At 55.5% G+C, this 23503-nt stretch overlaps 8 protein-coding genes across 8 annotated transcripts, besides 4 other annotated features; 4 read left to right on the plus strand and 4 right to left on the minus strand.

The window, feature by feature from the left end:
* Positions 1 to 2616: part of a sequence feature (possible transcribed region) that runs on past the window's edge.
* CYME_CMN262C (dynamin-related protein involved in chloroplast division CmDnm2/DRP5) lies at positions 3 to 2891 on the minus strand (the record flags this gene model as incomplete). The annotated part of the gene is made up of 1 exon (XM_005537323.1): positions 3 to 2891. One exon carries the CDS (start codon positions 2889 to 2891, stop codon positions 3 to 5), a length of 2889 nt encoding a protein of 962 aa, XP_005537380.1.
* Positions 2892 to 3147: 256 nt separating this feature from the next.
* Positions 3148 to 3882: a sequence feature (possible transcribed region).
* A 711-nt stretch (positions 3883 to 4593) lies between these two features.
* Positions 4594 to 5465: a sequence feature (possible transcribed region).
* Positions 5466 to 5811: 346 nt separating this feature from the next.
* Positions 5812 to 7197, plus strand: CYME_CMN263C (beta-tubulin; the record flags this gene model as incomplete). Its single annotated transcript, XM_005537324.1, has 1 exon — positions 5812 to 7197. The coding sequence occupies one exon, from the start codon at positions 5812 to 5814 to the stop codon at positions 7195 to 7197; it is 1386 nt and encodes a 461-aa protein (XP_005537381.1).
* Positions 7198 to 7974: 777 nt separating this feature from the next.
* CYME_CMN264C (phosphoribosylformylglycinamidine cyclo-ligase) lies at positions 7975 to 9330 on the minus strand (the record flags this gene model as incomplete). The annotated part of the gene is made up of 1 exon (XM_005537325.1): positions 7975 to 9330. One exon carries the CDS (start codon positions 9328 to 9330, stop codon positions 7975 to 7977), a length of 1356 nt encoding a protein of 451 aa, XP_005537382.1.
* A 969-nt stretch (positions 9331 to 10299) lies between these two features.
* Positions 10300 to 12300, plus strand: CYME_CMN265C (hypothetical protein; the record flags this gene model as incomplete). The annotated part of the gene is made up of 1 exon (XM_005537326.1): positions 10300 to 12300. One exon carries the CDS (start codon positions 10300 to 10302, stop codon positions 12298 to 12300), a length of 2001 nt encoding a protein of 666 aa, XP_005537383.1.
* A 1178-nt stretch (positions 12301 to 13478) lies between these two features.
* CYME_CMN266C (hypothetical protein, conserved) lies at positions 13479 to 14411 on the plus strand (the record flags this gene model as incomplete). Its single annotated transcript, XM_005537327.1, has 1 exon — positions 13479 to 14411. The coding sequence occupies one exon, from the start codon at positions 13479 to 13481 to the stop codon at positions 14409 to 14411; it is 933 nt and encodes a 310-aa protein (XP_005537384.1).
* Positions 14412 to 15177: 766 nt separating this feature from the next.
* On the minus strand, positions 15178 to 15852 carry CYME_CMN267C (hypothetical protein; the record flags this gene model as incomplete). Its single annotated transcript, XM_005537328.1, has 1 exon — positions 15178 to 15852. One exon carries the CDS (start codon positions 15850 to 15852, stop codon positions 15178 to 15180), a length of 675 nt encoding a protein of 224 aa, XP_005537385.1.
* A 1194-nt stretch (positions 15853 to 17046) lies between these two features.
* On the plus strand, positions 17047 to 19413 carry CYME_CMN268C (probable carotenoid cis-trans isomerase, CrtH; the record flags this gene model as incomplete). The annotated part of the gene is made up of 1 exon (XM_005537329.1): positions 17047 to 19413. One exon carries the CDS (start codon positions 17047 to 17049, stop codon positions 19411 to 19413), a length of 2367 nt encoding a protein of 788 aa, XP_005537386.1.
* Positions 19414 to 20813: 1400 nt separating this feature from the next.
* CYME_CMN269C (hypothetical protein) lies at positions 20814 to 21815 on the minus strand (the record flags this gene model as incomplete). Its single annotated transcript, XM_005537330.1, has 1 exon — positions 20814 to 21815. The coding sequence occupies one exon, from the start codon at positions 21813 to 21815 to the stop codon at positions 20814 to 20816; it is 1002 nt and encodes a 333-aa protein (XP_005537387.1).
* Positions 21816 to 22275: 460 nt separating this feature from the next.
* Positions 22276 to 23503: part of a sequence feature (possible transcribed region) that runs on past the window's edge.

A 23503-nucleotide genomic window follows, 5' to 3' on the forward strand; every position in this document is an offset into this window, starting at 1 on the left:
TGCTACCAGGCCCGTTGAAGGCTTCCTTGTTCGAAGCGCCGCAGATCGGGGTAACGAACAGTGGCCCCGAGCCCAGCGCTAACACCACCTGGTTGTGAAGCTGCCGCCGCTGCTCCCGGAGCGGACGCAGACGATAGCGCAGCACCCGCACCTGCCGAGTCTTGCGGGTAAGGCAATCCCGCGTGGTAGCCAGTGAGTTGAGAGTTGATCGCGTTGAACATCTCCTGGAGTTTCTCGACACGTCGTCTTTCCTGGAGTAGTTCCTCGCGACGACGTTCGAGAGCTGCCCGCGCCTCAGCGATATTGAAGACATCGTTGAGGTCGCCGCCATAGAGACGGTCGAGCTTTTCGCGGCAGAAACGTGGGAACTCCTCTACAACTGGCATCAGGAAGAAGCAATTGAACTTGAGTTCTACAACTTTGGCAAAGTGCATCCGCCAGGCGTCGACAATATGGTCAACAAGCGAGGACACGACTGCCATGCTGGAGGGCGTCACGACGCGACTCAGGAGGAGGTCGTCCATGAACTGCAGGATGACTTCCTGAGCTGCAACGCGGCTGGGAAGGATCAGCTTACCATCCTTGCCGCGTTCTAGTTTCCGTGGCAGCATAACCCGTGACCCAGCGCTGCCTGCTAACCGCCCAGCAGCGGGATGCGCATACGCTTTCGCAGTTCCAGCACCTGCGCTCGTGCCGTCGGAGTCATGCGCTCCATATTGCTGACTCGCATAAAACTCATCCACTGCCTCGGAAGCTGCCTGTTCGGGACTAACCGGTGATCCGAATAGGCTCTCCTGAATTGCAGCCGGGGCGCCGAGCTCTTCAGCGACGGGCTGAAGGAAGCGCCGCAGTGCAGCCTTGCTGGGCTGGCTCAGGTTCCAAGTAACAAAACGCGTCATGCTCTCGAGGTCTTCGCGGCAAATGCGCTGCACGTTCGCGGCTGTTCGGTCCAAAAACTCACAGAAGATCTGTTCCATAATGCGCCTGAATGGGATATCGAGTGCCTCGTTGAGGGTGAGATTATCACGCCTCATGATAAATTCGACGACCGGAAACATGCGTCGGAAAATATGTAGGCAACGCAGGGTTAGGCGCTCAAGGAGCGGATCGAAGGCATCGCGCGCTTTCTCCACCGCAATGACGCAAGCCGCTCGCATGTAGTTCGCACCGTCGTGAGCGTCGTCGATACCAGTTGCGTTGACGATTTCCTCGGGTGTGACTGGTGGACGTTCCATCTCAGCGACAACAGTCTTAAATTCTCGGAGAGCGCGGTAGTACTGGGCACCACCAAAGAGCCGCGCTTCTTCGTTTTCCACGCGCGACTCGCCCCGGGACGAAATGGCCAGTCGTGCTATACCGCCAGCTTGCGCGGACTGAAGATTGGTACCAACACTTCCCAGGTCATGATAAGAGCCTCCACGAATGCGCTCATCGGCCAGAGATTCGCCCCAGAGTGTAGGCGGTGCGCGAATCGTGCCCTTGATGACGGCTGCGAGCCGGCGGAGAAAGTCTTCTGCGTAGACGCGCCCCTTTTCTTTTAGGCGCTCGAGACTCATGGACTCGAGCTCCTCGAGCGTGCGCCGGAGCGCCTGGTCGACGTTGCGGAACTCGCCCTGCAGCAAAGGCACTATAGATGGCACGCTTTGCATGTACCGAGTCTGCAAAAGGTCTTCCAGAAAAGCCCGTAACTTACTGACTCCTATGCGATCACGGAGCGCACGAGGAAGCGGCTTGCCGATTTTGCGCTCGATATAAGCACGATCTTCAGCTTCACGGCGGGCGATCGCTTGACGGAAGCGCTCGTTACTCTCAAAAACATGCTCCCGTGTATGGCCAACCCGCCCTGCCGGAACTGCCGTGTAGAATGGACCTCCGAGAAGCTCCGGGTGGGCGTTCAGAACCGGGCGAGCGAGAAGAAACTGCTCAAGGTCGGCACCCAGTGCGAATTGTGGCAGCTTGGCGTCCAGCTTGGTGTTCACGAGCACCGTCCGAGACAAGTCCGGGTCGACCTGCATTGCAATACGTCGCGTCGTTGCCGTATGCCAGTCTGCTGTGTCCTCTAAGCAAAGGATGATGTACTCGGGGCGCGATATTTTTGCCAGCACCAGGTCTTCGACTTCGCGGCTCGCTTGAATAGCTTGTTGTTGCTGGGGATTTGCCCGGCGTCCAACCGGCGGTGGTGAGAGCAACCCCGGTGTATCAATAAGCGTCAAGTTTGGGCAGTATTTGTATTCTATGCGGATGATGATCTCCTCTGGGTCGAAGGAGCGAAACGGATCAGTTTCTAGTTTGAGATTCTCCGCCTCGATGTAGGCCTGGATTTCGGCAAGCGATCGCTGTTCTTCGCCTTGATCGGTGGAGAGAAAACAGAGTGGCTGCGCACAGCGTGGATTGTACTGCATATGAAGCGTGACTGGCCGACGCGTTTTCGTGCCGCCACCGACGTGCGAGAACTGGAACCCAACGAGTGCCTCAATCAGTGCAGATTTTCCATCCGTTTGGTGGCCGATCACGACGATTGCAGGGGCGTCGAACGGTTTCTTGAAGTCCTGCGCCAGTGCATGCAGCAAGTTATATGCCGAGTAAAGCTCCTCGTGAGCAGAGGCGTTCAAAATCGTAGGATCCGCGTGTTCCCCTGACGTCGTGCCGAAAGACGTGCGGTTCATCGTTCTCTCTTCGGCGAGTGGTGTACGCGGCGCGGCAAGACCTCCGCCAAGCGAGTTGTCGGCAACACGCGGCTGACGACGGCTCCCGAGCATTCCACTCGAATTCAAAGCGGCTTCGTTGGCATAGTTTGATGTACTCAGTCCACCACTCCCTGTACCGAAGTTTTCCCATGCGGGGTCAAAGTTCTCTTCCATTCCAGAGAGATTCAAACGCCTTGCGGTCATGGCCGGGACAGCGCCAAACGCTTCGACAAGAGAGCGCCTCCTGGCATGCGCGCCGCCCTATCCGCTGTGGCGCCTTCATGTTTGGCGATTTGAAATTTCGAAAGCGCAGCGGCTGCCATCGACAGATGGCGCGAGCGCTGGAGGCGACAGCCATCGTCGAAAGTTCGTTCTGTCTCAAATTTTGATGCCTGTGTGCAGCAGCGAAGATCTGAAGCTCCAGCTCGTGGTCCCCGCAAGCGGGGCGCCTTCTATATACAAGGCTTGTGCGTCTTCCAAGTGCGAGGCGCAGAGAACGCTCGGATTCGTGAAAGAGCGCTTACCAGTGGCCTGCCGGCTGGCTCTGCTGCATACACGCGTGATGTAGAATGCCGGGCGGAAAGCTTGTAACGAACGTGGGCGCCTTCAGGTTCTACCATGTTCGGGGCGGTAAGCGCCAAGTGACTTGATCCCCTATCGATCCAGCGACACGCCGAGCGCTGAAACGTACGCGATACGGGTTTCTCACAGCCGGCCTCGTGCGGTTGGCGCCTCATAGTGGAATTTGGTGATACTTGCAGCAGCGAGCCAGCGAGTGGCGGAAGCGTACGGACTGCGCGAGGCGTCTAGCGTCACGCGGGGCCTCATGGAAGGCCTCGGGGCTGGCGCCTGGAGGTGATCCGCTGATGCAGCTCCAAGAGTATTATGCCTGAGAAGCACTGGAACGCTGTCATTAGGGTGATTTTTCACTCTTTGGCACAGGTCAGGTACTCTGCGGCAACGTGCGGAGCCAGTGTTTCCAAGACCATGAAGTTTGCTCCCGCCGTGAAAACGGGTGCAATGCTCGGCTCTGACTCCGGGCACCATCTCTGCATCCGCAGTGATCAGATCGGGTACTCTTGCTTTTGTGGTGCGGTCTTCGAATTTGCTCACCATTTTTTTAAAGCGATGCGGAATGTACACGTTACCATTGAGTGAAAGGCAGCAGTATCCGTACTGATGCAGACAGACCTCTTATGAATTGTAGCGAATGGTGAGCAAGTAATGGGCAACGCCATCGTATTCGAATGCCGCGGATGGAACGGTTACGCGGCCGTGGAGATCTGCTCAGCAGATGATCCACAGCTTCTTTTCGGGAACAAAAACGTTTCTCGCCATACTCACCATGCATGCCGCTGGTTTGTTTCCAGAGCATTCCAGTACCTCACTGCGAGTCGCCGGTGAATCGCCTGCGGGCTGTATGATGGCGCGGTGGCGCTCCCGAAACCTGCGGATCTAGACACCCACTTGAACGCTCTCCTAAAGTCAGTTTCCTGCGTGCTTCGCATGTCGGCGATCGAATCGCCGTCCTTGAGCTCTACGTACTACAGCCCGATTTCTATCATATGCACTCGCCCGTTCGGTTATCATCGACCAATGGCGAGGATATCAATCCTTCATGATGGAACGGAAGACCTGAATCCTTGCCCCCAGAAAAGGGATCGGTTTGGAATCCACTGGGCCCCGCAATGCACTTCAGCTTGGACCCTGGTTCCCGTTGAATTCGCGTTCGCATTGTTCTTGGCAGCTAGGCTCGCTGAAGCCAGTGTGCAAGCATGCAGCTCGCTCGCCCACGAGCTACCGACTCTCTCTTCAGACTAGAAATATGTTGGCCTGGGAGCCAGAAATTTTTACATCTCCATGATTATCGCGCGGCAGGTGCGTGCGAGAGTATCTCCGACCTCCGTAAAAGTTTGACGCCTCGACGAATACTACTGAACTGGTTCCGTACCTAGATTGACGGCGGACCGAAAGCTGTTCGTTCCCAGTCCACAAATGGAGCATATTTTGCATCGAGCAATATTTTGGTGAACGTACTGCTTCGCGCTGTTCCAGCCGATCACGACAGAAGCGTTGCTGGCCAGCGCGATGCGTGTCATCCGCCTCACCCGATCGCATGCGTGCACGCAACACAGCACTGCGGCATCTGTTCCGATATGTCCCCGAATGAAGTGCTATACTTTACCAAACGGACAGGCAAGGCTCGATTGGGTTTCCTGCCGTCTGCCCAGGATGCCCCGGACGACGCACGCGATGCGAGGTGTCGACCCCAAAATCGGCATGGACGCTGTCAAATGCTAGGCTAGGCGCTTCCACAGCGCAAGTCCGTCAGCGCATACGTGTCCACCGCTGCGCTGTGCAACGACAGGCTCGCATTCAGCGCCAACGGCCGATCCATCCTTGAACAGTGAACCCGCTTCGCAGAATTTGATACCAAAGAGGCATCGCCAGCGCAACAGTGATCCCGGCGCTTCCCGATGTCTGCGTGTGTAGCAGAGCGCACGCCAACCGCACCCGTCACACGCGGCATGGGAACGCTAGGAGTGCAATGTACCGTTGCTCGATCACCGAGTCGCGCCAGAGCCCCAGCCGCGACTTGGAGATCGTGCGCCTCATCGGACACCTGAACGATCTGCGGGACGCATTTCCCGTTCACCGTTCACACTGGGAGCGAACATTCGCCCTCAAACGCTTACGGATTCCCATTATGCTAGCCATTTCGTGCAGTCCGCAGCCGCCTAGCCACGCACCCACAACGTTACCTGGTTGTCAAAGCGTGGCCGTGCGAATGTGCATCGATCGCCGCGCACGCACGCATGCGGCCGGCGGCGCGTCTACGATGCTGTAAGGATCTGCGATCGCGAGCGGCGCTTCTGTGACATTCGTGCCGTTTAGGACGCGATCGTTACACGCGCCGTGCAGCGGCCAGCGCACGATCGTTTGGATTCAAATTCCCCCGCGTGTCGCGCAGCAGGCGGGGCGATTCGCGCGCGCGCAGCGCGGGCTGTGCACTGCGGCCGTTGCGCGGCACTGCTGTGCAGGTAGTGCGCTACGTTGTTGGCGTTCGCTACCGAAACCGCGACCCAAACGTTTCCTTCTCTTGCTGGTGAAGAAAGAATAGGTCATGCGTGAGATACTGCATATTCAGGTTGGTCAGTGTGGAAACCAGATCGGGCGCAAGTTCTGGGAAGTGATCTCCGAGGAGCATGGGGTCGACGCCCAAGGCTTCTATCACGGCGACTCGGAGCAGCAGCTCGAACGGATCAGCGTCTACTACAACGAGGCTAGCACTGGTCGCTATGTCCCGCGAGCGGTGCTCGTTGACCTTGAGCCAGGGACGATGGACGCAGTGCGCGCTTCCGAGTACGGTACGCTTTTCCGGCCCGATAACTTTGTCTACGGTCAGTCCGGTGCTGGGAACAACTGGGCGAAGGGTCACTACACAGAAGGTGCTGAGCTTGTTGACGCAGTGATGGATGTTGTTCGTAAGGAGTGTGAGAGCTGCGAGTGTCTGCAGGGATTTCAGGTTACGCACTCTCTCGGCGGCGGCACTGGTTCCGGCCTTGGGACGCTGCTTATCAGCAAGATTCGCGAGGAGTATCCCGATCGGATGATGTGCACATACAGCGTGATGCCGTCCCCAAAAGTGAGTGATACTGTTGTGGAACCGTACAATGCAACGCTTTCGATCCATCAACTTGTCGAGAACGCTGATGAGGTATTCTGCATTGACAATGAGGCACTCTACGATATTTGCCAGCGCACGCTGAAACTGACGAATCCATCATACGCGGACCTGAACAAGCTGGTTTCCGGTGTGATGAGTGGAATCACCTGTTCCCTTCGGTTCCCTGGCCAGCTCAACTCAGATTTGCGCAAATTGGCTGTCAATCTCATTCCCTTCCCGCGCTTACACTTCTTCTCGGTCTCCTTGGCGCCTCTGACGGCAACTGCAAGCACTGCATACCGTCACCTGTCTATTGCGGATCTGACGCAACAAATGTTTGATGCGAAGAACCAGTTTGTGGCCTGTGATCCACGCCAGGGTCGTTACCTCACAGCAGCGGCTTACTTCCGCGGCTCGCGTATCTCGACCAAAGATGTCGATGAGCAGATGAGCATGGTGCAGAGCAAGAACTCGGCGTACTTTGTCGAGTGGATTCCGCACAATATCAAGAGCTCCGTGTGCGGCGTTCCACCGAAGGGTCTCGATATGTCCTGCGTGTTCGTCGGCAACACGACTGCCGTGCAAGAGATCTTCAAACGGGTCGGGGAGCAGTTCTCTGCCATGTTCCGGCGCAAAGCTTTCCTTCATTGGTACACAGGCGAAGGCATGGATCCCATGGAGTTCACAGAAGCAGAGAGCAATATGAATGACCTCGTAAGCGAGTACCAACAGTACGAGCAGGCCGTAGCAGAGGACGAAGATGAAGACGTTGAGCAGGAGTTTGGAGCCTACAGAACTGGCGAAGAGGACAGAACAGCTATCGAAAGCTCGATCATGAGTTAAACTAGCTATTTATCTGGTACATATCATTCATAAGCACATGTTTTTGCGTTGAAACCCGGTAAAACACTCATGACGTTTTGTGTTGAATTGCAACCAGCACGTTATCGACCAGCTCTCGAACAAAACATCGCTTTATACGGGAGAAGTTGCTGCGGTATTGACCAGAGCGTACGAAAACTTGTGCAGGCAAAAAGTGTCTGGAGCGCGACATGCTCGGTACAAGGCAGCATCAGGAAGCGTACGGAGCCGCCGCTGCACACCGCGCCGGACGCTCTTGACCTGAGATCAGCTCCTCGCCATAACGGATAATTCAAGTTCAGGTTTCGGCGTTACCAAAGTCTCCAGTGCGAAAGCATCTTTGGGCCACGGCTGTGAATGGCGAGACGCTTTTGTCGTCCAGTAGAGTTGCACAAGGCACTATTCAGAGCCACTTTCAAAGGCGACTGGGCTCGCGCTCAACACGCAGCGTGCACCTGGACAGCGCTCCTGAAGTTCATACAGAGCAAGTCCGGAACTCCTGTTCAGCACTTGCAGCGCACGTATAGAACATTCCCCAAGCGCCTACAGAGCTTTTATAGACCACCGCGCTCGAGTCCAGGCAGGCTCCGCTCAGCTGCATGGAACCTCAACGCCTCCGCTGAACTACAGAATCATCTCCGTTCGAGCGTTGACCTGTAGCCGGGCAGGATCCCGACATCCACCTGGCGTTGTCCTCGTGTGGTACTTTACATTACAGGAAACAGTTCCAATAGAAGGGCTGTTCTCAGTTTAGACTACTTAACCGTACTGATCGTACTCTACACCGCTCGGGCAGTGCCGTACCCGACCACTCTCGGTTACCCTACCGACGATCTGAACACCGGGAACACGCTCAGCCAACCAGCCACAGACCTGAGCAGCAGCGCTGGTTTCGACCACCAACACCATGCCCATGCCCATGTTAAATACACGATACATTTCCGCATCGCTGATAGATCCTGCAGCAAATTGCAGCCAGCGGAACTCCGGATGAACCGGCAACGGATTCTCAATATCAAAACCAAGATCTGATCGCCAACGCAGGAGGTTGCTGAGGCCACCGCCCGTGATGTGTGCGAGCCCGTGGAGCGCCTCATAGGAGCAAGGTGCTTGCGCGTGTTGCTCTCTGCAGAGACGCACAAGATCGGCTATTGGGTTCACATAGATTGCCGTTGGGTACAGGAGCACCTGCCCCAGCGTGGTCATCGACCAAGTCGGTTGGTGCTCCTCGCCGGATACCATGAAACGCATGCATGCTGACGCTTCTGTAGCTACATCGAAGGGTGGCGGTGCGTTCAGGTCAGCGCCTGAACGCGCCACAACTTTGCGAACCAGCGAATACCCGTTACTGTGAAGGCCCGATGAGGGCAGGCCTAGGAGCAAGTCACCTGGCTCGATGCGCCTACCGTCGAGCTGCGCTCCGCGTGGGAGCCAACCAAGCGCTGTTCCACTCATGTCCAAGTGGGTCACCATATCCGGCAGACTAGCGGTTTCGCCGCCTGCTAGGGTAACGCGAGCAAGTCGACACGCTGCACCGAGTGCTTTCCCCAGTGTAGCCCAGAGGGCTGGTTCCGGATGCGGCGCTGCGATGTAGTCCACAAAGGCGAGTGGCTCCGCCCCGATACAAAGCAGATCGTTCACATTCATGGCAACGCAATCGTACGGGATGCCATCATACAAACCGAGCTGTGTAGCGAGTACGAGTTTGGAGCCAACACCATCAGTGCATAGGGCGAGCAGTGTGTTTGGTCCAAAGTCGATCAAACCGGAGAAGCCCCCTAGTTGGTCGGCTGGCGCGCCTAGCGCAGGTGGGGTTCGGCCCGGTGCACCCAGCGCTTTGACAAGCGCTCTCACAGAGGCAGACTCGACGTCCAGATCCACGCCCGACTCTGCATAGCTCGGCGACGGAGCCGTTGCTTTTATCGCTGCAGCAGCAGCTATTCCAGGTCGTGTCCCCAGACCGCTTCTTCTGCGACAAACAAAGCGCACCGACGATCTCGAAGGTTGCGAATGACGTACTCGCGCTTTCACTTGGCGCGTGCTGGCCGCTGCTCGAAGACCAGGCGTGAAGAGCGCGTTCTTGAAGGCCACGATCGAGCGTTGACGTGAGGGCATTGCGAAGCGACCGCGTGAAGTGTTATGCTGTCTGGGGAATCCCGAAAACGCCTTTAATTGATTTCTCTGGTGCGCCAAACTTTCAAACTGCGTAAAATAGAGCGTTGTGTGCAACGCAAACCGAGCGACATGGTAAGAGGCGTATCAGCTGCACCCGTTTGCGATTGAAATGGAACGCTGAACTGTTTGCGCTTTTCATCCATTTCGATCGCTTTTCCGAACTTTTTGGGCGTGGATGGCCTTGATCGTCAAAAAAAGGCAGCAATAGGGGCTCACGGATGCATACACGGTAATAGGAATTTTGGGCGTTATTTCGAAGTTGCTCCTTTCGCTGTTTGGTTTTGGAATTCGTTATTGCTCCGGATTCCAGATCATTTGCGACGACCTCGAATAACGCATTCGTAACATACCTGAAATCATTATCCAAAACAAGCGCACAAGCCCCAAATATTCTGAATTCCTTGCGTGTGGATGCTCAAAGCTCGCATTCCTCAAGTTTTCGATCTTTCTGTTTCAGGGCATCTCGCGGACGCAGCAACTTGTGCCGCTCGATCGACGACGAAAAGAAAGTCAACTTCGTTCCCTAGAGGACTTGTTCAAAAGCTGATGCCGAAACCTTACTGAGCGTGTCAAGTCTTGTATTCGATTCCGTCCGAGTTACAAATTCTTCCCGCAGAAAAGCCCTACGAGGCGACAGTCGGAAAAGAACTACACTTTCGTGCGTATGCCCGTGTACGACATCCTCGTTGATTGTATGCTGATACGGGTAGAAAGGCGAGGCATCAGCGGCTAAGAGCGGTCTCTCCTCCCGCCAAAGTCGCTTTGAAGCTCTCCGCGCATCGTCTCGCCAAGTCCGCAAGCCTGCGAAGCGATTCCTGTTAGCACCGAACGTCGACATCCTGGCATCGCAGCTAACGTTGCGCAAGCGTTACCGACAAAGGCCTTCCTTGTTTGTATCCCTTTTTCTTCATGAATCAGGCTCGACTGATGAACTTGATTAGAAGCGTAAAGACCCATGTTTGTGCGGGATCACTGCAGAAGAGCGTTTACAGAGGGCTTTTGAGGAGGCAGTGGCTTCGTCGCTCGAGCAGCGCCGCTTCCGAGCAACCGCCTGCGTCGACAACGGCCTCCACAGCGACTCCGAGTCGTTCAACCGTGAAGCCTACCACACGGAATCACCGTCTCTCGCTATGGTACGTCGCGCTTGTGGTGCCATCCCTGACTTTGGGTGGTGTGCTCGTCGCGCTGGACTTGAACGATGCGTTTCGAGCACGGGCAGAGCGGCTCCTGCCGGGAACGACGCGCTGGCTCAGCCAGCTTACCGGGAAACCGTATGGTCAATCAAGCGAGAAAGATAGGATTCACAAAGCGACGGTCCAGCGTTCCCGGCTGCTTCACGCGGCTGCTACGCAGCTGGACAACGAGTTGCGTCTCGAGGAGGCACCGCCAACGGACAAGTCGTTCATAGGTCACGAGTCAACCGATAGTATACGAGCAGACGCAGAAACTGCTGCGACGCAGATCGCCTCGCATGAGAAAGACATGTTGAACATCTCCGCTTCGGCTGGTTTCGAAGAAGCACAATCTTCTGAATCAGCTGAACTCCAGGGAGCTGCAGATGAGGGATCTGCTACATCTTCAGCGCATGCCTCCACGACGCAGCAGATGACTGCAGCCGAGTCGAGCGAGCACGAGGAGGCTTCACCGGTCAGCACAAAGCAAGCAAGCGCTTTGACATCGACGAGCACCACGTTAAGCGCGTCCACAGAAGCAGAGGCAACTGCGCAGCATGCCCCAGACACATCCGAGTTGTCCGCGTCGCGGGAACATATCCTTCCAACTGCCGTGGAAATGCAAGCGCTTGTCGAGCAACTTAGTGTGCTAGTTTTGGCAGAAGCCCTACGTGTACGGGAACTTGTGAAACCCCTAGAGTCGCAGTCTAAGTCCGGGTTACTTGGCGGACGCGGAGCGAATCCGGTGGAGCAACGACGTCAGCTGGCTTTAATGCTCATGAAAGAGGAAACCGCTCTCCAGCAGGACCTGGAACGGGCCCTGCGGCGTCTGGAAAAGCACCTACGGCAAGCGCTGGAGCCCCAAATCCTTGCCCAACTGCGTCCGCAGTTCGAGAAGGCCTGGAGCGACCACGAGGCTCTGCTGCGGCAGCAGATGCAAGATGAGCTCGATACACAACGATTGGCACTGCAGCGTGAGCAGGTCGATCGACTTTTAGAGTTGCAAATGTTGATGGAGCGCGTGGAGGCTCGAGCGCTCCGCGACCGCCTCTACAAACAGTATGCACACTGGGCGCAACGGACTGCGCTGTTGTGGCAGGCTCTCGCTGTGCGGCTCACGCGGGGAGAGCCATTTTTCGCTGAACTTTCGGCTATGCAACAAGCCTGGCGCTCATTAGCAACCTCCAAAGAAAACCCTGAAAGTTCGCTCGATACTTGGCAACAGTCCGCCGCCTTGGTTGAGTGCGTGCTCTCGGGTTTGGCCCCTGCCATTGCGATGCAGGGTATACCACCAGCGAGCGCTCTCCAGGAACGTTTCCTCAATCACGTCTTTCCGGAGAGCCGAGTCGCAGCGCTCATGCCGGCCAATCGAGGGGTCTGGGGTTACTGGCTGGCAAGAATAGCTGCCTGGTTGAAGACCAATCGACTTGAAGAGAACCTTGACCAAGTCAGCGTCATCCAGATTCTGGACGCCGAAGACGCAAGAGCGGAAGAGCAAACAAAGCCAGGCACAGGTTTGGCGCTAACGATGGAGCAGCGGCTGCTGTGGGCTCGCCGTTGCGTGGAACGCGGTGATCTTCGGCACGCGCTCCAGCACCTTCAGCAGATTCCTGCAGACTCACTGGTCTCGCGAATCTGTAAGGATTGGATGACGCAAGTTGAGCGATATCTTGTGACCGAACAGGCAGTCCGGATTATTCGCGCGGAGTCTACGAGCGTTACCGCAGCTTTGTGTTAGGCGAGTCTCGAGAGCGAGTGATCCTTTCCGAAGAAATTTTCATATGCAGCAATCGCCCCTGTAGTCTGCTGACGGAAGAAGCACATTCTCGAGCGGGCAAGGTGCCAATTTTCAGCACGGGATGCAGCTTGTCGACATGAATTGCGTTCTTTGGGAAGTAGACGCGGCTTCTCGATCGCTGATGCAGTCTGTTCTCGGCGAGCAGCGGCATCGCTCGCGAGTGAGCCATGCTCGTTGATCCTTCAACGACCTGGAATGATCTGCTCTCGCGGGCACACCTTTCACAGGTGAGCACGAATGAAACCTAGATTTCTTCCGGTACGGCGATATCGCTCGCTTCTTCACTGGTGTCCGCGCTGGGCAGGCTCGCCAAAGCCGCTAACGCTCTCCAGCGCAGTGCAACGGCTTCCAGGGTACCTCGCTGTCCACTTGGAGTATCCCATCCGAATGCAATGACGTTATCGGTAGTGTATACTAGATTCAGTCGTCTCCAGTCATGATCGGAGCCAGGAGCAGCGCTGCTTGGACCGATGACGGTAAACTGGGGGCAGTCTGTCGGACACGGACCGCATGTCGGGCTAACGGACTCGTTCAGGGTGACCTGCTCGCCACAGAGGCGGTGACCTCGGAACGAACTCTCCCAGAGTTCACTTTCTGGTCCCTGTTGCTGTCCGGTGTCCGTGGCGCTCTTCCGCACAACCCAGTATGCCACGGAGTGCGCGGTCAGCGCACCGTCCCGAGCTATTGTACAGGGTAGACGAAAGAGACCCTCTGACATGTGACTCGACTCCTCGGAAGCAAAAGCCCTCTCTCACGCTGCTGCGATGTGGTAAACCGTGTGTTGTTTTCGACGATGTGTCTTCTCGCGCGAGCAAGTCCCTGAAAGCAACAGTGTTCTTCTACAGTGCCGAGTTTTCGTGGACTACTCGGCGTTTCCGAAGTCGTACCTTCGCAAACAAGCGTGTCAATTCCTTGGAAGCAACAGGTTTATTCTTGACTGTCAAGTTCGTGTCACCGGATGCAAAGCCCAGCACAAAACCCGGAGCAAGTTCACCGGACCTTTCGAGCCTGTTCGGGGCTGTCGACTTGCACCGCTGCGCTCGCCGCTCGACGCCTTGTTCTGTTTTATGCGCTGCACACAAGCGAGACTGCGTTCTCCGTAAGTGGTTCTATGCTGCATGCACCCAGCCGCAGCACAACCTTCACGAATTGTCGTGTGCATTCATGGGTTTGGCGGATTCCGCTGGCAACTCGTACCGCTCGCGAGCTCCCTCAAGCGCTGCGGCTTCAACGTGTACAACTACGGCTACGCTGCCCGAAAGCACACGCTTGAGGAGCATGGACTGCACTTGGCAGCGTTCCTCGCTTCTATTGCCACTGAGTCCGGTCTCAGATCAGACGCTTTTCCGACACGACTCGGTTCCATCTCCTTCGTAACACATAGCTTCGGTGGCGTGGTGCTGCGGGAGGCGCTCACGGGTACCGCCTGGCACACGGCACGCTTGACGCCAGAGGCTGCACGTCGAGGGCGAGCAGTCTGTCTGGGACCACCGTTTGGTGGTGTTGCACTTGCCCGAGCGCTTCGACACCGTGAGGCTCACGGCCGAATGCCGTATCGAATTATCGAACGGCTTGCGAGGACACTACTGGGGCCTGCCGCGGGTCGTGAGTTGCTCGAAATGCCTGCCGAATGGTTTCTCCGCCGAGGAGGCATGCCCGATTCCATGCCTGTGTTGGTGATTGCCGGCGACATGGGACCCATTAACCCACTTATTACGCGAACGCGGTCTCCCGAGGTCCGGTCCCAAGAGTCTGCATGGGGGCGTGGACAAATTATCAGCAGTGCAGCGTCGGAGGTTGCACCAAGTGATGGTATTGTGGGCGTTCATGAGACCTGGCTACCGAGTCGACATTGGTTCCTGCGGGTGCGGCTGCCTCATCACATGTTATTGTATGCGCCGTCTGTCATGGAGGCAACAGCGCAGTTCCTGCTCGCACAAGGTGATGATGCGTTGTTTGACTACAAACTCGCTGGTGTTGCGTTCAGGAACGAGAGGTACAAAGTAGCCGGAGACCCGGATACGGAAGCCGAGAGCACTGATCGACGTTGAGCTAGTGTATGGAAGGTCGTTCTTGTGCAACTATTCGGAAGCACTAAGGCACGGCGTTGTGAACGGTGAGGCGTCGGCGCGAAATCCTCCAGACTGCCGCAAAGCTCTCTGCCGACCGCAAGGACCTGCATCTTCGTAGTCACGCGGTGTCCACGAAAGGATGACTATGCTGCGACCTTCATCTTCGTAGTCACGCGGTGTCCACGAAAGGATGACTATGCTGCGACCTGTCACCTGCTCGGGATCCGAGCCGCTCAGCGCCGAGCGCTGGTCAAGGACGCGAATGCGAGCTTCTTCTCTGTTCGATGCTGCATTCAGGAAAGACTTTAGGGGGCGTTCTACGTGGCATTAGGAATGGCGACGCTCGGGATGGCCTCTTTCCGCAGCGGTTTGTTGTTCTACCAATACGAGCCTCTGTGCCTTGCAGCGGTTCCCGTTATCGAATGAAGCTTTTACGAAGCAGATCTCAGCGGGAAACGCGGTAACTGTCGCAGTGTAGCGACGTCTCGAAAACTCGCATGTTCGGCGTGTTACGCGGCATCATCACAAAGCGAGGTTCTGGACACTGGCGATATATCGCCGAGTTTTGACTTGTTTCCAGAACATTTTCTTCGATTGACGAGCTTCAGCAGGCATGGAGTTGGGTCCTGCTTTAGAAGTCGGTGCTGCTCGCGAAACTTATGCCGCGGTCAGCACAGCGCTTCTGTGACGGGGAGCATGCAAGTCAGCTGGCTAGTCGCATTACTTTGCAGTGGATCACGCTGCCTTACACGTTGAAATTGCTAGTCGAGTTATCCACAGATGAGCTGTTGTTCCAGAGAGGCTCCTCATCGAAGATGGACTCAGCCGAAGTGAGGAACTGGGCGAGGCTCGGCCCCGGCAGCGACCTGGATGCACGTCGAGCTCGCTTCACCACAGATGATTTTGCGCTTGTATCTGTCAACTTGTATGGAAGTGTCTCGTGCTCTGTGCGGACGTTACGCGGGTTCTGCATCTCTTGCATAAACCCAGTGATAGCTGCGTCAAGTTCGTCCGGGACGGAGCTCGGATTCTCGTGCGCTTGTGGCGCTATCAGGTCTGCATTTCGAACGAGCAGAGGTTCTGTTGAGTCGCTGCTCTCCAAGCTATATAGATGGGCATCTTTTCTCGGTCGGAGGGCGAACCTAGCGCGACACCGAGGACAGCACAGCAGGTACCGCCAGTTGCGGTGCTCCGATGGAGCGTGCACCGCAGTACTCGACTCTCGCCGAACGGTTAGCTTGCGTCCCCGCTGTATATAAGTCTGACACCGTAAACACTGCAGTGTGTAGGGCAGTACCAGTCGTTTCCGTTGCTGGGTCGTTGTGAGCACCGGGTGCGGGTGACGTTCCGAAACGGACGAAAACGGTGTTTGTGCGTCCGCTCCCCGTTTACGTTCTGTGCCAGGTGGCTCTGCGTTCATGTCCGAAATCTGTCGTCTGGAACACAATTTTTACATGCGTCGAGCGCTCGCATAGTAAATAATGCCCTGCGAGGGTTCACAATGAACGCAGAAACTCTGAAATCCTGTCCTCAGCAACGGCGACGAAGCAGCTTGTCTACAGTGCGGCTCGTTGCTCACACGCAGCAGGTGTGCGTACTGGCGGAGGTGTCCAGCAAGTCACCTCAGAGGCAGCCAAGGTATTGTCGTTTCGTGCGCCGTCAAAGCTAATCTAAAGTCGGCGGGGCTTGGACGACCCTACGCGTCATTGTCCTGAAGGTCGAGAACAGCAATATTCGCTGCACGATGCACCGACTGGAGAGCGATGTACGGATATACCGGTGAATGGGTGAGGGCTTCGTAGCGCACCTGCGGTACACCTGCTTGCTGGATGCTGCACAGAGCAGGCAAGGATATTCGTCTATGTCGATGCATGGAGTAGTTCTCGGTTGCATACCTGTTGAGCATCTTCCTCGGAAGACGATGTACATCTCACTTGCAGCATGCGCTCGCCCCGATGGCAGACTCGCAAGCGCAGCACAGAAACTTGTGACTCGCAATATTCTGAGTCACTGAGCAAGCGGCAAGTCTGAGGGCACTTATTTGACAAGTGCACTGGAGAGGCACTCGTCTCGACACCGAAGAGTAGGAAATATCTGGATAGTCCTCAGCATGCGTCCAGTTGGTTGTGCGAGCCATTAGCGGATAGCGCTCAGTGGTCATCCTGAGGAACTTCCCCGTGATTATAAAAGTTACAGCGGTGACGGCCAGAGATTCACCTCGGAGGTTGTGGAATAAGTTGATTCGTTTTCTAGATCAGCAGAGAACTCTTCCCATCTCACTCGTTCCAATGCAGCCGTACGGTAATATGATAGAGTCATTCCTCATGTACCTGCAGAGTGAGTATCCAGAGCTTGGTCTTTACGATGTGCTTCAAACTTTATAAGAGATGCCAGAACGCGTCTGGAAACGTGCCGAACACTCCAATGTGCTCGTCTTTCTTTCAAACCGAGGAGAGAGCCTCACGCCCCAACCGCGATACATCCGAGCCTCCGTCATGCTAGGCGGAACACGGCGGTCGAGGCTCAGGAGCTATATCGAGCCGTTTGCGTTTCGGGGGCCTTGATCTGGGCACTCGGCCGCTATCATTGACAGCTCCCTAGGAAACGCTTGAACATGTCCAAGCATCGTGGACGGGATCAAAAACGTGAGCCTCAAGAGCCGCAACGGCTGCTGCAGATGCACCAGAGCTATGCGCAGCTTTGGTCGCCTCCTTTGCCCAGAGTGACTGAACTGCGGTCTGCGGGGCCAGCAACACCGCCTCGGGTATACGTTGCAGCTCGGAGCACTTCAATGCCTGCAGCTCACGATAGAGGTTATGCTTTTTTGACGTCATGGTCACCGAGTCTATCTCATCTAAGGCGGTTCACGCCTCAGCGAGGCTGGAGACAGCCCACACGTCGTTTCCAACGGACTTGCTCCGGGGCTGGGCGCCAGTACCAGACCGCTCGTCAGCGTCCTGAGCGGCACGGAGCACCACAGCTGAGCGCTAACGTAGACGATGGAGCAGCTGCAGTTGCTACTGCAGCTCCGGAGATACGCACAGCTTTTGACGCACTCGTCATAGGTTCCGGGATTGGTGGACTGGTCACAGCGACGCAGCTGGCCCAGAGAGGCGCCAAAGTCGCTGTATTTGAGCGTTATTTGATTCCAGGAGGCTCCGCTGGTTTTTTTCGGCGCGGTGGCTACACTTTCGACGTGGGAGCATCCATGATCTTTGGCCTCGGAGAACAGCCTGGCTCCACGAACCTGCTAACTAAGGCACTCGCTGCAGTTGGCGAACACCTGGAAACCATCCCCGACCCGGTACAGATTCATTACCATTGCCCTGATCCTGTGCTGCAACATCTCCTTGTCTATCGAGATGAAAAGCGATGGCTGCAAGCGCTCACGGAGCGCTTTCCTGCAGAAAAAGAGGGGATTCATCGTTTCTACGGCGAGTGCTGGCAAGTGTTTCGAGCACTCAATGCATTGGAGCTGCGCTCTCTCGAGGAGCCTCGTTACCTCTTGCGAGTTTTTCGCCAAAATCCTGGTGCTTGTTTCACGCTCCTGCGCTACCTCGGGGTCAATGTCGGTACGATCGCTCGCAGGCACATCCGCGATGAGACCTTGCTCCGTTTTATCGATATTGATTGTTATGTATGGTCGGTGATGCCCGCGGATCGCACCCCAATGATCAATGCCGGTATGGTCTTCTGTGATCGCCACTATGGAGGCGTCAACTACCCTCGTGGCGGTGTAGGCCAGATTGCCCAGCGGCTTGCTGCAGGTCTCGAGAGGTGCTTTCCAGGCTGCAAGGTCTTTTACGGTGCTCGTGTGACCGAGATAGAGATGATGTCGGATCCTAGTGCTCCAGGTGGCAAACGAGCGGTAGGCGTTCGGCTCGCGGATGGCAGGCGTTTTCGAGCCAGAGCTATTATTTCGAATGCAACACGCTGGGACACGTTTGGCCTTGAGCCAGAGACGGTGCAGGAAGTGGCTAGTGCGACCACCGCAGCGCATGCCTCGCTTCCGGTAGCAGCAGCGGTCGTTGCTGACACACCAACACGCGGCAGCGTCGCGGACAACTCGGGAACGGTATTAGAAGCGCTGCTGCCTCAGAAGAGCCGTTCGTATGAACCTGCCGTATCGCCGGAATTTTCATCACCCACGACGACAGTTTCTTCGCATGATCGCAAGACTGGAGAGCACTTTAGAGCTGCTGCAGCTGTTTCTGGAGCAGGCGCGCAAGAGTTTAGGCCAGGACGACGGGCACTCGTGAACGCTGAACACGTTCCGGAAATAGAGCGTCTCTGGTCGCAACTCTACGTGAAAGCACCTTCTTTCCTGTCGGTGCATATCGGCGTTAGGAGAGATGCGCTCTCAAATAAGGATGGCAACCTCGAGGACTGCCATCATATCATTCTGGAGCGCTGGGAGGATATGGAGACAGCGCATGGCGCGCTGGGCACGCTGTTTGTTTCGATACCCACAGTTCTCGACCAGAGCGTTGCCCCCGAGGGCCGCCACATCTTTCACGTCTTTACGCCATCGTGGATGGAGGAGTGGAAACATTTATCGCCGACCGCGTACCGGGAGCAGAAGGAGCGCTATGCGGCGCGACTGTTGGAGCGTCTCGAGCCCCATTTTCCTGGACTTGCTGCAGGCATCGAGGAAATGCATGTGGGGACGCCTCGCACGCACCGGCGTTTTCTAGGTAGGCAAGACGGAACCTACGGTCCAATGACGCATCGCCTGCTTCAAGGCTTATTCACGATGCCTTTCAACTGTACTGCAGTGCGTGGTCTGTACTGCGTCGGTGATAGCTCGTTTCCCGGCCAGGGTCTCAATGCGGTAGCGTTCAGCGGTTTCGCTGCTGCGCACCGAGTCGCTGCCGACTTGGGCCTGGAGCCGCGTTTACCGAAGTTCATTGACGATTGGCTTGTTGACTTGATTGCGATCAAGCGCGTGAACTGGTTTAGTCGCAGAATGCTTCGCACTTGAGTCAGCGTTTGCTACTGCCAAAGCCACAAGTTTTTTCGCTTCGTGTGTGTAAACGGAAGACATCGATTCCAGTGCACTGCTTCGGAAAGTGATATGTGCTCGATCTCATAAACGGGCATTCATGTTGTTGAGAGGTTTTGACGCTGACCAGAGTCCGTGTAAACGCTGAATCCGATGAAGAGTCTGGCGGAACGGTGCAATGAAGGTCTACGACCGCTTCCTCGCGCGAGCGCCATCTGTCCGTCGTGGCGATGTAGACTTTGGTATGTTGAGAAACAAAAGTTTCTCTATGAACAGCTCTGGTCATATGATGTGCTGCTGCGCATGCTGCTCTGAAGCGAAATGTGGTCGCCTACATGCACCGGCGTCGAGTCGTCCACGTTTCATGCCGACACCCTCCAGAAGAAGCGATCCAGCGTTGCTATTCTTTAAAAGCAAGTTGCCCACAGTGGTGTGTTCAGCGCAGTTGCGGGCAAGCACTAAGCGCATGGCTTCTAGAGGAGCAGACGAGCGAGTCAGAATGTCCCAGGAAGAAGCTCGACTTTGCTTGCTGGAAATAAAAGTATCTGTGGAGGGGTTATAGTTGCGGCTTCGATAAACAGCAGTGTTTACGACTCTGGGAGCGTGTTGATGGACTCAAGGGTCTTGTATTTCGAAAAGATTGCATGAATCAACGCGAGCACCAGTTTATGTATCCATACAAGCAACTATATCTGCATAGGTAAATGCATCAACGAAAGCATTTAGATATGGAAGCATTTAGATATCCATCTATGCATGTAGCTCATTGTTCGCTACATGTGGCACATTGGCGGGTGTCTGCGTATTCCTTTTATAAAAAGTGCACGAAAGAAACGTTCCTTCGCTGCAACCGGCAACAGGCGTTTTGGCGAGTTTTCATCCTCGCAGCTGGCTTGTAATGCGCCCGCTCTCGGGGGTGCATACGTGCAGTGCATTCCAAACCTGCTTTCGGGACGTTCATTCGCTTCTTCTGCGCATTCGCATATCAACTAGAGAGCTCTTCATCAGCTGCCAGATCCAAGACTGCCGGTTCGTCATAGCTCCTTGTCGTGGAGGCTCCCGCGCTGTGTAGGATGCGCTTCTCTAAGAATCATGTGGCTCTCTCTACGTTCCTCCGCCGCACACCAGAGAGCGCAACCCTGGTCGCGCAGCACAACTGCTTCTGAAGTAGCTACGAACAGCAGGTCTTTACTCGGCTGTGAAAACTTGTCCGCTTTTTGAGCAGCGTCGTTTCGGGGCGGGAGAAAAACCCACTGCGCCATGCTGAACGATCGCAAAGCAGGCGGGTATGCACTTGGCTTACGTCATGAGCTTTGTCGCTGGAACGCATGGAATACGCCAAATGCTTCTCGATTTGGTCTCGAACGTAAATGTCCTCGTTACGAAGATGTCGACGGTCGCGATGCTCGTGGGGGACCCCTGCGGCGACTGCGATGACGCGGCTTGGGCGAATGGTTTCCGCTTTCGCTGGACTGCTGCTCAGCAGCGGCATTCAAGGAGTTAGGAACCGCGTGCGAGGTTTCTGTAGCGGGCCCTGTTGTCGGTAGCGTTTCTGCTGTAGCATGCACCGTAGCTGTCGCTCCTAGTTTGTCCATTCCAGCAGTAGGTGTGCCTTCCGTGATCCGCGAACGACGCCGAGGCCAGAGCTGGGCGAGCTGGAGCACAGAGGACAGGACGCCAGCAGCCCCTACAAGTGTCTGAGAATGCTGTCCTGGTTCGGCCATATTCAAGCCTACAAGGATGTCACATCCGTAACGCACAGCTCTGGCGAGCACGCCAGTCTCAAAGCTTCCGGGAGGTGGTCGCTCAGGCTCCAACGCAGTAGCTGCCAGTGCTGAGATCGAGTCCTTGGCACCCTTTTCATCAGAGCGTCGTTTCCGATTAAGAATAGACCAGAGCTGATAAACATAGAGCGCAAATGAGGCAAGGCTGGATAGGAGGAGGCTGTATCCCGCACAGCGACCCCAGAAGCGTGCGCGCTTTTGGCCAGGAGGTTCCAAAAACAGTCCCGTTCTGTATAACCAGACGAGATGATCAAAACCAAAGTAACAGAAAAGGCCCAAATCAGCCAGCAGCTGCAAAATTGGTGTTCCAAAGATCAGTTCAAGTGTGCCGCCCTTTGTGGTGCGTTGGTGGTTCCAGTACTTTGCAAGCACGTTGAGGCCGCGAGCCAAACGAAAGAGCTTCCGACCATCTGCGAGCACCAGTTCCAAAGTGAGCGCTTTTTGTGCAAGTAGTGGAACACGCTCCGGATCTTTTATAAGCAGTTCAGTATAGGGTCCGCGCACGAACTTTGCAGTAAATTGAACCAGGCGGTAGACTTTATCACGACCGTCGGTCGTTGCGAGCACCTCTCGCAAGCAACATACTTGGTGTTGCATGCCGAGAAAAAGTGGCTAGTGGCGGAATTGAAACACCTTTCAAGCGCACATAACGTTCCGAAAGAGAAGAGACTGAGCTCCGCGGGTCACCGCAAACATAGTCTGTGCAAGTGTCGACGTACGACCGTAACGGAGATTGTTTGCAAAGACGAGGCAGATTTTCTTCGGAAACCGGCTGCGCACTCGACTGCGTTGGAAGATGAAGACCAGGGTCTGTGCACCATAGCGGAGACGAATCTCTGTTTTGATTGCTAAACAGTACATACATAAGGTGCATGTCTTGGTTTTAGGGAAATAGGGATCGTAAGCACGCGTAGAGACGAGCACTGGAGACGGCGTCGAGAAGTATGTTGGAAGCACCGACTCGTTGCAACGAGCGAGGTACCTCCAACCACGGCTCTTCAGGTTATTTTGCGCGTGGTGCAGCTGCTACCAACGAGATCCATGTACGAAAGGGACGTTAGTTTGTCGTTCATAGGTAGTATCGAGAAGAGGCGCCGGCAATCCGTCCACGCACTCGTGGGTGTAAGTTCGTGCTGCGCTCCGGACGTTGTATAGGGTCTGTCATGAACGCCGGCATTTTTCTAGAGGCTGCGCGGTGTACAGCGTCCAGTTCTTCGGCCGGTTTAAACGTGTGTGCGCTCAGAGAGACAGGCTTTATGGTGCCACAGGCAAGCCGGCCTCATCAGCAGCGGACAAGACGTTTGAAAAAACTCTCGATGCGGCTATCCAAAGAAGTACGCAGCGGAATGTTCTCAGTAATATCAGACTAGGAGAAACCATTATTGTCTATCGACTGCCGGGAAAAGTCTTTACCAGTGTTTCTTCAAGGCGCTCCAGCCCTGCTAGATTTCTGAACTGTATGATACGAGTGCCTTGGTCTTTTCGAGCGTCCGATGCCCTACCTCCTGTCTAGTGATTTTATCGCGCAAGTCTTCCGCGTTTCACCACAATACACACAAGAAACACAAAACGATCTCCTCGAAAGTTCGCTTGACACAAAGCTGTTGCACGCTCCGAACCAGGAGACGTTTCCGGACGCTGGTCGAGGCGTTCAAGTCTCGGTGCAGCACGTGCCTTCGCGCATGCTTACTAGTGTTTTCACGTTATCGCGAGTCACTTGCCTTCCATTGCCTCGCCATGTGATGCTCAGTCAGCATGAAGAATACCAGATCGTGCATGCGTCTATGTTTCATGCCCTGTTTCCCTGCAAGTTTCAGGATGCACCGGCGCTGTGTTCAAAAGGAGGTGAAAATGTCATGCAAAGCCGAGAGCGCAACTTCCGCCTGAGCATGCCATACGTCGACACCTGACGGAAGCTGCGAAACCCGGACTTGAACGCTCCCAGCAATATTCCATCGACTGCTGTCATTTGAGCTCGAGTGACAGGAGATACCGATATATTGAACGTCGGAGATAAGCGTTCAGAAACGGAAGAGGCTGCAGAAAGAGCTCGCAAAATCTGGTATTCATCACAATGGGAGCAGACCCAAACTTTAGAGTGCACGCTCGAGTCAGCATGCCCCTTCCATTTGACTCTGAAATGGGTATCAAGGACGAATCCTACGACTAGCACAGGTTTCCTGGGCGAACGCCGAAGATCAGGTCGCCGCTCCACGGCAGCGTTGCCATCCGCTAGACATGAGAGCTGACGAGCTCATGCTACGAACGCTTCGCCAGCTCTTGGC

The sequence above is a fragment of the Cyanidioschyzon merolae genome, chromosome 14 (assembly GCF_000091205.1).
Source record: "Cyanidioschyzon merolae strain 10D DNA, chromosome 14, complete genome".
In the NCBI taxonomy this organism is placed as follows: domain Eukaryota; phylum Rhodophyta; class Bangiophyceae; order Cyanidiales; family Cyanidiaceae; genus Cyanidioschyzon; species Cyanidioschyzon merolae.